The sequence below is a fragment of the Anomaloglossus baeobatrachus genome, chromosome 4, assembly GCF_048569485.1.
Source record: "Anomaloglossus baeobatrachus isolate aAnoBae1 chromosome 4, aAnoBae1.hap1, whole genome shotgun sequence".
Lineage (NCBI taxonomy): Eukaryota > Metazoa > Chordata > Amphibia > Anura > Aromobatidae > Anomaloglossus > Anomaloglossus baeobatrachus.
Genome location: NC_134356.1, coordinates 451,377,807 through 451,394,240, shown reverse-complemented (window position 1 = coordinate 451,394,240; position 16,434 = coordinate 451,377,807). Strand labels below are relative to the sequence as shown.

Below are 16,434 nucleotides of genomic sequence, written 5' to 3'. Positions count from 1 at the left end.
TGCTTAAGAAATAGAAAAATTGAGACAGCGCATAAAAGGCCAGTTTTTTGTGAACCCAGCAGCCAGCATCAAGGTGTATCTCTTATACTGGGTCCCTACGTAAATGCCTCTACTTGGGCTGAGCAGCCTACAATTTTCTGAGTGGATAGAAGTGCTCACAAGACATGACCCTATATTCTGAAATGAGAAAACTGACAGCACTTCCTAATAGACAAATGTGAACATGTGCAAAAGTGAACATAATATATACTCTAACAAATATACAGCTGCACTCTGAGATGCTAAGGTGTGTGAACAATGAATATAAGCATTTGGACATGCATTAATGCTAAAGATTAATTTAAAAATTGAGACACAGCGCATAAAGAAAGGCAAGTTTTATGTGAGCCAAACAGCCAGTGTCAAGGCATATCGCTTATTCTGGGTCCCTACTAGAAATGATTGATGTTCGATTTGAACCGTTCGCCAATTTCAAATTCGAGTGATTTTGGGCGGTGTTCGAGTTGTTCGACGAACTCGAACGTTTTGCTTCAAGTTTGGCGCTTCGAGTTACCGTTCGATAACTGTTCGATCACCAAAAGCGTGACTTTTCACAGTAATGCGGGTGTCACACGGTACAATATATCGGGCGATATGTCGTCGGGGTCACGTCGTTAGTGACGCACATCCGGCATCGTCAGACATATCGTGCCGTGTGACACCTCGGAACGACTGTGAACAAGTAAAAATACTTACCTTATCGTTACTCGTTGACACGTCATTCCTTTTCAAAAAGTCGTTCCTTCTTCAGTGCTCCGGTTGTTCGTCGTTCCCATGGCAGCACACGTCGCTCCGTGTGACACCACGGGAATGACGAACACAGCTTACGTGCGTCCCGCCGGCAATGCGGAAGGAAGGAGGTGGGCGGGATTTTTACGTCCCGCTCATCTCCGCCCCTCCGCTTCTATTGGCCGGCGGCTGTATGACGTCGCTGTGATGCTGAACGTTTCTCCCCCTTCAGGAAGAGAATGTTCGCCGCCGACAGCGAAGTCGTCCGGCAAGTAAGTACGTGTGACGGGGTTAAACGACTTTATGTGACAAGGGCAACAAATTGCCCGTGACGCACAAACGACGGGGGCGGGTGCGATCGCTTATGCGATCGCACGATTTATCGTCCCGTGTGACGCCCGCATAAGGCTATGTGCGCACTTTGTGTATTTGCATGCGTTTTGCGTCCCCAGCACAATCCCTCTCTCTTTCCTACTCACCGATCAGCTGCATGGCTGTCACAAAGCTCCGGCGGCTTTTCCTCTTTTGAAAATGGCTGCCGCTCATTATTCAATCTGGTGTTCCCTGCTTTCCCCGCCCACTGACGCCCATGATTGGTTGCAGTCAGACACGCCCCCACGCTGAGTGACAGCTGTCTCACTGCAACCAATCACAGCTGCCGGCGGGTTGGTCTATATCATGCAGTAAAATAAATAAATAAATAATTACAAAAAAAAAAAAAACCTGCGGTCCCCCCCAATTTTGATACTAGCCAAGATAAAGCCACATGGCTGGAGGCTGGTATTGTCAGGATGGGGAGTGCCACGTTATGGGGATCCCACCACCCTAACAATATCAGCCAGCAGCCACCCGTAATTGCCGCATCCATTAAATGCGACAGTCCTGGGACTCTACCGGGCTCATCCCGAATTGCCCTAGTGCGGTGGCAATCGGGGTAATAAGGTTAGGTTAATTATGACAGGCGTCTCCCCGAGATACCTTCCATGATTAACGTGTAAGTGAAAGTAAATAAACACACACAACAAAAAATCCTTTATTTGGAATAAAAGACAAAAAAACCCCTCATTTACCACTTTATTAATCCCCAAACAACAATCCAGGTCCGAAGTAATCCACACAACGCTTTCAGCTCTGCTACATGAAGCTGACAGAGAGCGCCATAGAACACGAGTGCTCTGTGTCAGCTCCACGCAGCAACTGAAGTGAGCCGCGCTGTCACCGGAGACTTCACTCAGGTAGTGCCTGCGTGTGATCTCTCTCTCTCTCTCTCTCCTTTCTCTTTTCTCTCTCTCTTTTCTCTCTCTTTTCTCTCTTTCTTTCTTTCTCTTTCTCTCACTCTTTTTCTCTCACTTTTTTTCTCTTTTTCACTCTCTCTTTTTCTCTTTTTCACTCTCTTTTTCTCTCTCTCTCTTCGTCTCTCTTTTTCCCTCTCTCTCTTCTCTTTGTAGCTGAATAATCCACTTCTGGATTCTCTACTGCAATACAGAGGTCAAGATTACAAAATCTTCCTATGCTTTTCATTACAGGCAGTGGCTCAATGGGTAGAGCTACTGCCTAAGGAGAATTAGTTCACGAGTTCAAGTCCCAGCCATCCCGGTAAAGAATTTAATTTATTTTTAATTTTAAATTATAATTATTATTTATTTATAATTATAATTTAATTTAATTATGCACTGAGGGGAGGAGCCGGACATCAGCTGTGAGCTGCGGGACACACCTCTAAAATCGGAGCAGTTCACGGAAAAAGGCTGCATTGCTCTCTCCTCTCTCTCTTCTCTCTCTCCTCTCTCTTTTCTCCTTTTTTCTCTTCTCTCTCTTCGCTCTCTTCTCTCTTTTGTCTCTCTCTCCCTCTCTCGCTTCTCTTTTCTCTGTCTTTTCTCTCTTTCTGACCTGGTGATGATCAGCTGATGCGGTCACCTGACGGAATCAGCTGACACTAAGTCGAGCGGTGAGGCCGGCTTTTTACCGCCCGGCCGGCTAAACTATCAGCTGCTGCTGTCGGACAGGAGTCTGCACAGAAGTGTGTAGTTTGTTTTTGTTTTTTTTACACTGATGCATCAGCTGATTGTATAAAAGCCGTTTATACAATCAGCTGCTGTGTCATGTAATTCAGGCCCTTGAACCTGACACATCATCTGATCGCTTTGCCTTCCAGCAAACCGATCAGATGATATTTGATCCGGATTAGACGGCACAGGACCCTTGACGCAGGATTACTTCAGAGGGGGTTCTTTATTTCAATAAAGATGGAGTCAGTAATAGCCAGGTAGAGCAGGCAACCCGTAGCTGCCTGTTGTACCTGGCTAGCATACAAAAACATGGAGAAGCCCACGTAATTTTTTGGGGGGGGCAAAAAACTCTTGAAAACAGTCCTGGATGGAGTATGCTGAGCCTTGTAGTTCTGCAGCTGCTGTCTGTCTGTATGGAGGAGAGCAGACAGCAGCTGCAGAACTACAAGGCTCAGTATCCTCCATCCAGGACTGTATGCTGGAGGAAGAGACAGGGGGAGCAGAACTACAAGGCTCAGCATGCTCCATTCACTAGTGTATGCAGGAGAGCAGACAGCAGCTGCAGAACTACAAGGCTCAGCATACTCCATCCAGGACTGTATGCAGGAGTTTTTTGACTACCAAAAAAATGACGTGGGCTTCGCCATATTTTTGTATGCTAGCCAGGTACAGCAGGCAGGTACGGCTGCCCCCAACCCCCAGCTGCCTATTGTACCCGGCTGGGAACTAAAAATATAGGGAAGCCCTTTTTTAAATTATTTCATGAAATAATTAAAAAAAAAAAAAAACGACATGAGCTTCGCCCCATTTTTGTGTCCAGCCAGGTACAACTAGACAGCTGGGGATTGTAATCCGCAGCACAGATTGGCCCGAGCTTTCTGGGCCCCTCTGCTGCGAATTGCAGTCCGTAGCCACCCCAGAAAATGGCGCTTTCATGGAAGCGCCATCATCTGGCGCTGTATCCAACTCTTCCAGCTGCCCTGGTGACGGGTGGCTCGCTGGGTAATAATGGGTTAATACTAGCTTTGTTTTACTAGCTAGTATTAAGCCGAAGATTCTTAATGTCAGGCACATTTGACCCGGCCATTAAGAATCTCCAATAAAGGGTTAAAAAAAAGACACTACACAGAGAAAAAATACTTTAATAGAAATAAATACACAGACACACTTAGAGACTCCATGTTTATTACTCCCTCTCTCCCCTCCACGATCCTGGTCTTATGTCTTCTTTCTCCTTCAACCCATGCAGCTCTGCTACATCAGACAGCACTGCATGGGAGGAAGATGCTGCTTCTCCCGTGCAGTCTAATCACTCAGTGAGTGAGCAGAGGCTGCGGGTTGTAAGCGGTGACGTCACCGCTGCCACTGTTGCTATAGTAATCTGACAGGCGGGTTACTATAGCAACGGTGATCTCCGATCACCTGATTCCCGGTGCCGCTATTCACCGGCTGTGGGATCCAGTTCCTGCATGTGGGCTGACTCTGAAAAAAGAGCGCTGACATGCCAAGCATGTGCCCAAGCATATCACCGGTACACGGAGATGCTCAAACGAGCACCACGTACCGGAGAGATGCACTGACAGGACCTAGCATGATGTCTAGCCATGTGACCAGTCTGTAGCCAATGAGATAATAGACACGTGACTGGTCACATGCTATGACGACGTCACGGAAGGTCTTACCATCAGTGCTGGTTACCGGTAGGGAGCAGCGATGATCGGAAGGAAAAGCGGCGGGAGACAGAGTGCAGGACGCGTCGCGGGGACCTGTAAGTATAATGGCAATGTTTATTTAACTGTATGGGTATATGTATAATGTGTTTGTATGTGTTTGTGTTTGCCTGCCATTGTTTTCAATGGGGTTCGAAGATGTTCGTCGAACGTTCGCCAAACTAACCCGCCGTTCGACGAACCGAACTCGAACACTAGGGGGGTGGCTCAATACTAGTCCCTACCTAAATGCCTCCACCCTTGTTTATGAGCTATGTGTCTCAATTTTTTTTATCTATATCCTTAGCAGTAATGCATGTCTAAATTCCTGCATTCAATGTTTGCATACCTTAGCGTCTCAGAGTGCAGCTGTATATTTGTAAGAGTATATTTCATGTTTAATTTTGCATCTGTTCACATTTGTCTGTTAGGAAGTACTGTCAGTTTTATAATTTCAGATTTTTGAGTCATGTATTCTGAATAAGTACTCCTTACCACCAGCTTAAGGCCATTTTTAATTTCCTTTTAGCAGGTCCCTGCCTGCCCATAAAATTGTAGGCTGTTCAGCCTGAGTAGAGCAGTTTAGGTAGGGACCCAGTATAAGAGATACGCCTTGACACTGGCTGCTGGACTCACATAAAACTGGCCTTTTATGAGCTAGTTGTCTCAATTTGTATATTTATTCCCTTAGCAGTAATGCATGTCCAAATTCCTTTATTCACTGTTTGCATACCTTAGTGTCTCTGAGTGAAGCTGTATGTTTGTTACATATATTTCTTGTTCAGTTTTGCACCTGTTCACATTTGTCTGTTAGGAAGTGCTGTCAGTTTCCTCATTTTAAATTTAAAGCCAATCAGACGACACCCTTGATGGTATTGCTTTATGGATAAATATCTGCCTGTAATAAGCTATTACCATTTGTATTTTTTAAAGCATTCTTAATTTGCAGCATTTTTTCCCAAATCTGCCTAAAACTTTTGCACAGCACTGTATATATTGAAGTATAGTGTTTTTTTTCCTTATTCTTAATGCTTATAATTTCATCAGTATTTCATATGCTATTAGGGGGCATAACATGAGTATTTTGTGGATATTTTTGCAATGTGCTTATCTGCAAACACATGCATGCACATAGATGGAAATATTGCAATTCCATGTTATTACATATACTGTATTACCACACAAAGATTATGTTATGGATTTCAAAAGCTTATACAGTTAGGTCCAGAAATATATGGACAGTGACACAATTTTCGCGAGTTGGGCTCTGCATGCCACCACATTGGATTTGAAATGAAGCCTCTACAACAGAATTCAAGTGCAGATTGTAACGTTTAATTTGAAGGTTTGAACAAAAATATCTGATAGAAATTGTAGGAATTGTACACATTTCTTTACAAACACTCCACATTTTAGGAGGTCAAAAGTAATTGGACAAATAAACCAAACCCAAACAAAATATTTTTATTTTCAATATTTTGTTGCGAATCCTTTGGAGGCAATCACTGCCTTAAGTCTGGAACCCATGGACATCACCAAATGCTGGGTTTCCTCCTTCTTAATGCTTTGCCAGGCCTTTACAGCCGCAGCCTTCAGGTCTTGCTTGTTTGTGGGTCTTTCCGTCTTAAGTCTGGATTTGAGCAAATGAAATGCATGCTCAATTGGGTTAAGATCTGGTGATTGACTTGGCCATTGCAGAATGTTCCACTTTTTTGCACTCAAGAACTCCTGGGTAGCTTTGGCTGTATGCTTGGGGTCATTGTCCATCTGTACTATGAAGCGCCGTCCGATCAACTTTGCGGCATTTTCCTGAATCTGGGCTGAAAGTATATCCCGGTACACTTCAGAATTCATCTGGCTACTCTTGTCTGCTGTTATGTCATCAATAAACACAAGTGACCCAGTGCCATTGAATACCATGCATGCCCATGCCATCACATTGCCTCAACCATGTTTTACAGAGGATGTGGTGTGCCTTGGATCATGTGCCGTTCCCTTTCTTTTTTCTTCCCATCATTCTGGTACAGGTTGATCTTTGTCTCATCTGTCCATAGAATACTTTTCCAGATCTGAGCTGGCTTCATGAGGTGTTTTTCAGGAAATTTAACTCTGGCCTGTCTATTTTTGGAATTGATGAATGGTTTGCATCTAGATGTGAACCCTTTGTATTTACTTTCATGGAGTCTTCTCTTTACTGTTGACTTAGAGACAGATACACCTACTTCACTGAGAGTGTTCTGGACTTCAGTTGATGTTGTGAACAGGTTCTTCTTCACCAAAGAAACAATGCGGCGATCATCCACCACTGTTCTCAACCGTGGACGCCCAGGCCTTTTTGAGTTCCCAAGCTCACCAGTCAATTCCTTTTTTCTCAGAATGTACCCGACTGTTGATTTTGCTACTCCAAGCATGTCTGCTATCTCTCTGATGGATTTTTTCTTTTTTTTCAGCCTCAGGATGTTCTGCTTCACCTCAATTGAGAGTTCCTTAGACCGCATGTTGTCTGGTCACAGCAACAGCTTCCAAATGCAAAACCACACACCTGTAATCAACCCCAGACCTTTTAACTACTTCATTGATTACAGGTTAACGAGGGAGACGCCTTCAGAGTTAATTGCAGCCCTTAGAGTCCCTTGTCCAATTACTTTTGGTCCCTTGAAAAAGAGGAGGCTATGCATTACAGAGCTGTGATTCCTAAACCCTTTCTCCGATTTGGATGTGAAAACTCTCATATTGTAGCTGGGAGTGTGCACTTTCAGCCCATATTATATATATAATTGTATTTCTGAACATGTTTTTGTAAACCGCTAAAATAACAAAACTTGTGTCATTGTCCAAATATTTCTGGACCTAACTGTACATACTGTAAAAGTGTAACCTTAGGCCAATATACAGATCATGTAAATGAAAAAAAGCTATGAACAGGCTGTAGGTATTTGTTTAGCTACGAGACCAATGATGAATTAATTTTATTTTTAACTACTGATTTCATGAAGTCATGCACAATATTTAATAATATCAATAATTAAGTTGGGACAATATGACAATCCATTTTTATATTGAAGCAGCTGATCGCCAGTTGTTCAGCTTCAGAAATTGCCATCCATATGCCGTTGTCCCCATGCCAAGTTTCAGCTAGTCATATAAGGGAAATTTTGTATGACATGTTGGCTAGCTGCATGTTTCACGTATGTGTTTTATCTGTGCTAGAATATATACTCATTATAGTCTATGGAAGGGTTCACATGACTGTTTTTAATGGGTTTGAGGATCACATGTGCCCATTCAAGTGAATAAGTCTAATAAAAAAAAAAGGGGGGGATGCTCTACTGTGGACGTCATCTCTGTTTTTTACTGTTCAATGGTTAAAAGAAATGTAGAATTTTTTTCTCCACATTTGAGAAAAATTAATGACACACTGATGGCAGACATGGACATACAAAACAAAAATGGTTCAGAAACACTGTTGAAAATCAGTCCGTGTTTTTTATTCATGTCTGAATGAGGCCTTGCTCATGTACAGTGGGGGAAAAAAAGTATTTAGTCATCCACCAATTGTGAAAGTTTTCCCACTTAAAAAGATGAGAGAGGCCTGTAATTGCCATCATATGTAGACCACAACTATGAGAGACAAAATGAGGCAAAAAGATCCAGGAAATAACCTTGTCTGATTTGGCAAGATTTTATTTGCAAATTATGGTGAAAAATTAGTATTTAGTCACCTAAAAACATGCAAGATTTCTGTCTCTCACAGACCTATAACTTCTTCTCCTCTGTCCTCCACTTACTACCTGTAGTAATGGCACCTGTTTGAACTTATCAGTATAAAAGACATCTGTCCACAACCTCAAACAGTCACACTCCAAACTCCACTATGGTGAAGAACAAAGAGCTGTCGAAGGACATCAGAAACAAAATTGTAGTCCTGCACCAGGCTGAGAAGACTGAATCTGCAATAGGCAAGCAGCTTGGTGTGATAAAATCAACTGTGGGAGCAATAATAAGAAAATGGAAGACATACAGGACCACTGATAATCTCCCTCGATCTGGGGCTCCACGCAAGATCTCACCCGTGGGATCAAAATGATCACAAGAACGGTGAGCAAAAATCCCAGAACCACATGAGAGGACCTAGTGAATGACCTGCATAGAGCTGAGACCACCGTAACAAAGGCTACCATCAGTATCAGACTACGCCGCCAGAGACTCCGATCTGCCAGTACATGTCCGGGCTTGTCTGAATTTTGCTAGAGAGCATTTGGATTATCCAGAAGAGTATTAGGAGAATGTCATATGGTCTGATGAAACCAAAGTGGAACTGTTTGGTAGAAACACAACTTGTCGTGTTTGATGGAGACAGAATGCTGAGTTGCATCCAAAGCACATCATACCTACTGTGACGCATGGGGGTGGCAACATCATGCTTTGGGGCTGTTTCTCTGCAAAGGGACTAGGACGACTGATCTGTGTACATGAAAGAATAAATGGGGCCATGTATCGTGAGATTTTGAGTGCAAACCTTCTTCCATTAGCAAGGACATTGAAGATGAAACGTGGCTGGGTCTTTCAGCATAATAATGATCCCAAGCACACCGCCAGGGCAACAAAGGAGTGGCTTCGTAAGAAGCATATGAAGGTCCTGGAGTGGTCTAGCCAGTCTCCAGATCTCAACCACATGGAAAACCTTTGGAGGGAGTTGAAAGTCCATGTTGCCCATCGACAGGCCCAAAACATCACTGTTCTAGAGTTGCATGGAGGAATGGGTCAACATACCATCAACAGTGTGTGCCAACCTTATGAAGACTTACTGAAAACGTTTGACCTCTGTCATTGCCAACAAAAGAAATATAACAAAATATTAAGATGAACTTTTGCTATTGACCAAATGCTTATTTTCCACCATAATTTGCAAAAATAATCTTGCCAAGTTAGACAAAGTGATTTTCTGGATTTGTTTTCTCATTTTGTCTCTCATAGTTCTGGTCTACCTATGATTTTAATTACAGGCCTCTCTCGTCTTTTAAAGTGAGAGAACTTGCACAATTGGTGGCTGATAAATACTTTTTTCCCCACTGTACATGACAATAAGCATGCCTTTGGTTTCTTGTTAAAGGGAACCTGTCGACAAGGTAAACAAATATTCCCAATATTTAACAAATTTTATTACAATAAAAATTCCACACCACAGTGTAAAGCAAACATATGACCATAAGGTCATGTACATATAAATAATGTCAAATGACAGATTCAAAATAGGAAGGTAGCAGTGGTTCACAATCAAATTAGAGCATAGGACTTATCTTGTAGGCTGTATTTAATTATTTGTTCAGCACCAAAGAATTTGGGGCATAGCAGTCCATACAGTCCAAGCAGTTATATGCTATTGCTCTTCAAGGGTCCTTATAATAGGAGTGAACCATCAGCCTTCATAATTCCATAAAATAATTCCACCTCAGTAACTCCACCTCGACGCGTTTCCCCACACAGAGAGTGTGGTTCATCAGGAGGCTGTGAGGTAAATACATTATATCAACATGGAGATACATATAAAGTGCACAGTTTAAAAACATTATCACAATGGCATGAAAAAATGAGAGGAAAATAATGATTAGTACTTGCCCAGAATGATATGGAAGTCAGGTGTGGAGGTCCATGGCGTCAGGTAACAGGATCAGCGATGGTACAGATAATACTGTGCAGATGACCACCACAGTCCAAGTGATCTCCATGGATCTGCACAGCCATGTGTGGTATATATATACCCCACATCATTCAAGACACCTGAGGGCAAACAGGGCGGACGCCGTCAGAATACCCGGTGCGCATACCCGATATGGCGCGCGCTTCACGCGCTGATAAGATTCAGTAATAAACAGCGGTGTAAAATTGCGTTATTTTACACCGCTGTTTATTAGTGAATCTTATCAGCGGTTATAAACTGACTCTTGTGAATGAAGAATCCATCTAAGTCCAAATTTTATGGCACTGCGCATGCGTGCCCACATTTTCCTTATTGTGTCATGTGATCTGCATTCTTAATGACGCTGGCGCCGCATCTATGGAGACCACGCACATGCGCAGTGGCTCTTTACCCCTTGCCAATAGGTTTGACTCCTGTGGGATCCCGTCTGGCGCGTGCGCAGAGCGCGCGCGATACCGGGCATGCGCGGTCTGAACCCAGAGGGTGCTAGTTGAGCCGGCCTGTAGTAATTTTGATCCTCATAGGCCCCCGTCTGGCGCGTGCGTGAAGCGCGCGCCATATCGGGTATGCGCACCGGGTATTCTGACGGCGTCCGCCCTGTTTGCCCTCAGGTGTCTTGAATGATGTGGGGTATATATATACCACACATGGCTGTGCAGATCCATGGTGATCACTTGGACTGTGGTGGTCATCTGCACAGTATTATCTGTACCATCGCTGATCCTGTTACCTGACGCCATGGACCTCCACACCTGACTTCCATATCATTCTGGGCAAGTACTAATCATTATTTTCCTCTCATTTTTTCATGCCATTGTGATAATGTTTTCAAACTGCGCACTTTATATGTATCTCCATGTTGATATAATGTATTTACCTCACAGCCTCCTGATGAACCACACTCTCTGTGTGGGGAAACGCGTCGAGGTGGAGTTACTGAGGTGGAATTATTTTATGGAATTATGAAGGCTGATGGTTCACTCCTATTATAAGGACCCTTGAAGAGCAATAGCATATAACTGCTTGGACTGTATGGACTGCTATGCCCCAAATTCTTTGGTGCTGAACAAATAATTAAATACAGCCTACAAGATAAGTCCTATGCTCTAATTTGATTGTGAACCACTGCTACCTTCCTATTTTGAATCTGTCATTTAACATTATTTATATGTACATGACCTTATGGTCATATGTTTGCTTTACACTGTGGTGTGGAATTTTTATTGTAATAAAATTTATTAAATATTGGGAATATTTGTTTACCTTGTCAAACTGTAATATTCCCGGGACTTTTTTGATCCAATCCTATATATTAAAGGGAACCTGTCAGCAGAAATTTTGCAATAAACCTAAAAGATTCCCCCTCTGCAGCTCCTGGGCTGCATTCTAGCAAAGTTCCTGTTGTTATTGTGCCCCCTTTTAGACCAAAATAAATACTTTATAAAGTCTTACTTTTTTGTATGCTAATTTTTTTTATGTACACGGGGGCGGGCTGTCTTGCGTCTGTTAGTCGCCCTCCTGACGCTTTACGCCGTCCCCCATCGCTCATTTCCATAACTGAGGACGCCGCCCAGTGCTCCAAAGGTCTCCGCGCATGCCCAGTGCCACTCTCGCGGGATTCAGCACTGTGCAGTGTGACCCCTGGTGACGTGTTGCGCAGGCGTGAGATTATGGGCGGCGCTGTGATTGTCATCAGCAAGTAGCCGCCCATAATCTTGTGCCCGCGCTTTTCACTCTGCCTCCACCGTTCTGCTGCTTCGCTCCACCCATCTATTTCCTGCTCCAGGGAAAGATGGGTAAGAGGTGAAGTGGGTTCATCTGGCCAGCGCTTGCGCAGCACGGTGGAGGCAGAGGGGAAAGCGCGGGCACGAGATTATGGGTGGGTACTTGCTGATGACAATCACAGCGCCGGCCATAATCTCACGCCTGCACAATCATGTCACCAGCGGTCACACTGTGCACAGTGCTCAGTCTCGCAAGAGTGGCACGGCGCATGCGCGAGACCTTGGAAGCACTGGGCGGTGTCCTCAGTTATGGAACTGAGCAATGGGGGATGGCGTAAAGCGGCAGGAGGGCGACTAACAGAGCCCGCCCCTGTGTACATAAAAAAAGATTTGCATACAAAAAGGTAAGACTTTATAAAGTCTTTATTTTGGTCTCAAAAGGGGCACAGTAGAAACAGGAACCTTTCCAGAATGCAGCCCAGGAGCTGCAGAGGGGGAATCTTTTAGGTTTATTGGAAAATTTCTTCTGACAGGTTCCCTTCAACTACAAGGGCGGCCATAATTGATTAGTATAAATATTTTTAGAATCATATTTAAAGGAATTTTATACATATTTTCATTAATTTGTCCAGATAGAAAGCTAGAAATAACACTCACACACCTAGTTTATATCATTAGTATTTTCATGATCCCCTTCACATCAAGCTCTCGTTTTTCCTGTCCAACTGGTAAAATGAAGAAAAAAACAGCAATTTTTTTTTGTACTTTTTCACTACACAATATGCCTCATCTAAAGCCCGCTACACACGCTTCAATATATCTCACAATCCGTCGTTGGGGTCAAGTTGTAAGTGACGCACATCCGGCATCGTTTGTGACGTATCTGCGTGTGACAGCTACATGTGATCAGGATTGAACGCAAAGCCGTTGATCGCAAACACATCGTATCATTCTCTAGAATTGAGCGTTTTGTTGCAAGAACCTAGTCAATTGTAACGTGTGACATCCCTCATACGATTTTGTTGTCTGATGCTATGTGCGCAGGTGTGCGCTCTGCACCGCAGCGTAAAAAAGGTCTGCTTCAGAGCGCAGCTGAAAAGCTGCGTTCTGAAGCGCCTCACAATGTCTGTCATGCACTAATCTCTGTCAGTCGGTCACTATCTCTGTCCCTCACTCTCTGTCCATGTCAGTCTATCCCCCTCTCTCATATACTCACCGATCCCCGATCCCTGGCGCTGCACCGCATTCACACTGCTCCGGCGGCTTTTACTGTTTTGAAAAAGCCGGCCGCCCATTAAACAATCTCCTATTCCCTGCTTTCCCCGCCCACCAGCGCCTATGATTGGTTACAGTGAGACACGCCCCCACTCTGAGTGACAGGTGTCACACTGCACCCAATCACAGCAGCCGGTGGGCGTGTCTATACTGTGTAGTGAAATAAATAATTAAATAATTAAAAAAAACGGCGTGCGGTTCCCCCCATTTTTAAAACCAGCCAGATAAAGCCATACGGCTGAAGGCTGGTATTCTCAGGATGGGGAGCTCCACGTTATGGGGAGCCCCCCACCCTAACAATATCAGCCAACAGCCGCCCAGAATTGCCGCATACATTAGATGCGACAGTTCTGGGACTGTACACGGCTCTTCCCGATTTACCCTGGTGCGTTGGCAAATCGGGGTAATAAGGAGTTATTGGCAGCCCATAGCTGCCAATAAGTCCTAGATTAATCATGTCAGGCGTCTATGAGACACCTTCCATGATTAATCTGTAAGTTACAGTAAATAAACACACACCCGAAAAAATCCTTTATTAGAAATAAAAACACACACATATACCCTGGTTCACCACTTTAATCAGCCCCAAAAAGCCCTCCTTGTCCGGCGTAATCCAGGATGATCCAGCGTCGCTTCCACCGCAGCTGCATGGAGGTGACCGGAGCCGCAGCAGACACAGCCGCTCCGGTCACCTCCATGCAGCAAATGAACACAGCCGTGCGATCAGCTGCTGTCACTGAGGTTACCCGCGGCCACCGGTGGATGCAGCGGTGGCCGCGGGTAACCTCAGTGACAGCAGCTGATCGCGCGGCTGTGTTCATTAGCTGTGTGGAGGTGACAGGAGCGGCTGTGTCTGCTGCGGCTCCGGTCACCTCCATGCAGCTGCGGTGGAAGCGACGCTGGATCATCCTGGATTACGCCGGACAAGGAGGGCTTTTTGGGGCTGATTAAAGTGGTGAACCAGGGTATATGTGTGTGTTTTTATTTCTAATAAAGGATTTTTTCGGGTGTGTGTTTATTTACTGTAACTTACAGATTAATCATGGAAGGTGTCTCATAGACGCCTGACATGATTAATCTAGGACTTATTGGCAGCTATGGGCTGCCAATAACTCCTTATTACCCCGATTTGCCAACGCACCAGGGTAAATCGGGAAGAGCCGGGTACAGTCCCAGAACTGTCGCATCTAATGTATGCGGCAATTCTGGGCGGCTGTTGGCTGATATTGTTAGGGTGGGGGGCTCCCCATAACGTGGAGCTCCCCATCCTGAGAATACCAGCCTTCAGCCGTATGGCTTTATCTGGCTGGTTTTAAAAATGGGGGGAACCGCACGCCGTTTTTTTTAATTATTTAATTATTTATTTCACTACACAGTATAGACACGCCCACCGGCTGCTGTGATTGGGTGCAGTGTGACACCTGTCACTCAGAGTGGGGGCATGTCTCACTGTAACCAATCATAGGCGCCGGTGGGCGGGGAAAGCAGGGAATACGAAATTGTTTAATGGGCGGCCGGCTTTTTCAAAACAGTAAAAGCCGCCGGAGCAGTGAGAAAGCCGTGCAGCGCCGGGGATCGGGGATTGGTGAGTATATGAGAGAGGGCTGGTAACTTCAGTTACTCAGGAGATTAGCGGTCACCGGTGAGTCTTCACTGGTGACCGCTAATCAGGACGCGACACAGACAGAGCCGCAGCATCACAATGAAGTCGGGTGAAGTTCACCCGAGTTCATTCTGACAGTGCGGCTCTGTCTGTGTCAGCTGTCATCTGCCATTCAGCTCTGCTACATGGCTGTCTGTGTCTGCTGTTAGCGGCCATGTAGCAGAGCTGAATGGCAGATGACATAGTAAAAACGCATCCCACATTACACACGCATTACACACGCTTGGCAAGTCAATAAATAAAAAAAAAAAAAAGGTGCCCAATGCATACGTCACAGAACACATGATCTAAAGGATCGCACACACAATTGACCAATTTAACATAGACTACTAACGCTCGTGTGACAGCAAATGAACGACCAACGTGAAATCTCATAGATCCCGTATGCAACCTGGGCGTGTCACATCGCAAATGCGATTGTACAACTAATTGCAACGTGTAAAGTGGGCTTAAGATTTCAGTGGCAAAAATAAACACAGTTGAAGCACCTAAAGCATATTCTATAAACAGGAAGCCTTTCAGTGTATTATAAAGGCTATAAAGTGATGTAAGATTCTCTCATGTTTCGCAGGCGCACAATAGTCTTGAAACCGTCATGAATGGTATGCCAGATCTTCTCTCCATGATAAAGGATCTCAAGTGAGTAATGTCAACTCGGGCAGATTCGACCATTTTTAGAACCTATTACTTGCATTAGACTATGATTGTGTAGGGATCAAAGTGGATTTTGGTTGTCATATGTATGATCGTATCACTCACCACCTTGTAATAACATTGGTGAATCGTAACAGAATGTCATTTTCATGCTTCCGAAAAGCGTTAATGTTTTTAATGGAGGTTGAGTTGATCTTTTTTTGTACTACATTACAAATGTTTAAAGCGGAATGTGTTGTTAGAAAACCATCTATTGTTTAAGTTAAGTTTGTATGTTACACACATTTTTTTTAGTAAAAAAACCCCCACAAAACTTGGTAATCTTGCAGTTTTAAAAGTGTCCATTTGGGCAATTTTAGACTCACACTACCGGTTCTTTTAGGAATAATTTTCAGCAGGCAACTTATCAGCAGAGGCAGGATAGCAATGACAGGTAACACCTCTATACACTACTAATAACCAATGATCCACCAATCACAATATGTAAGGTCACAGCTGCCCCTGCTTTCCCTCCCTTCACAATTACCTTTGCATGCTCTCGTTACATGCTTCAATAACAAATGTCTGAGCCTTTTCATTGTCCCTACATACATGTGTGGTTTCCTGAAACAATAGGAAGTTAGACTCTAAAAAAATCTCCAGTGAGTAGAGTGAAAATTGGAAAATTTCAATTTATTTTTTTTACCACGTGGAGAGGACTGTGGAAAAACCAAGCGCAAATAGGGTTTTACCCCAATATGTAAGGGGTGGGGAGGGGGGAGTAAGAATACTCACCAAATGTAGTTGTGAGAGTCACAACTACTATAAACGCATGTATTGCGGATCCCAGGCAGCAGCCACCAGCAGACAGCAGATCACAGAGAGTAAAGGAGGAAGGTGTTCACTTGGTGCGCCAAAAGATCACTCCAGCAGATGTTCAGATTAATGTCAC

At 44.2% G+C, this 16,434-nt stretch overlaps 1 protein-coding gene across 1 annotated transcript in view; it reads left to right on the top strand.

The window, feature by feature from the left end:
* LMAN1L (lectin, mannose binding 1 like) overlaps positions 1-16,434 on the top strand; it is a 142,644-nt gene that overhangs the window by 31,218 nt on the left and 94,992 nt on the right. Inside the window, exon 10 of the mRNA XM_075343580.1 lies at positions 15,421-15,488. Within this exon, the coding sequence (XP_075199695.1) occupies positions 15,421-15,488 (68 nt within the window). The remainder of the gene's footprint in view (positions 1-15,420; positions 15,489-16,434) is intronic.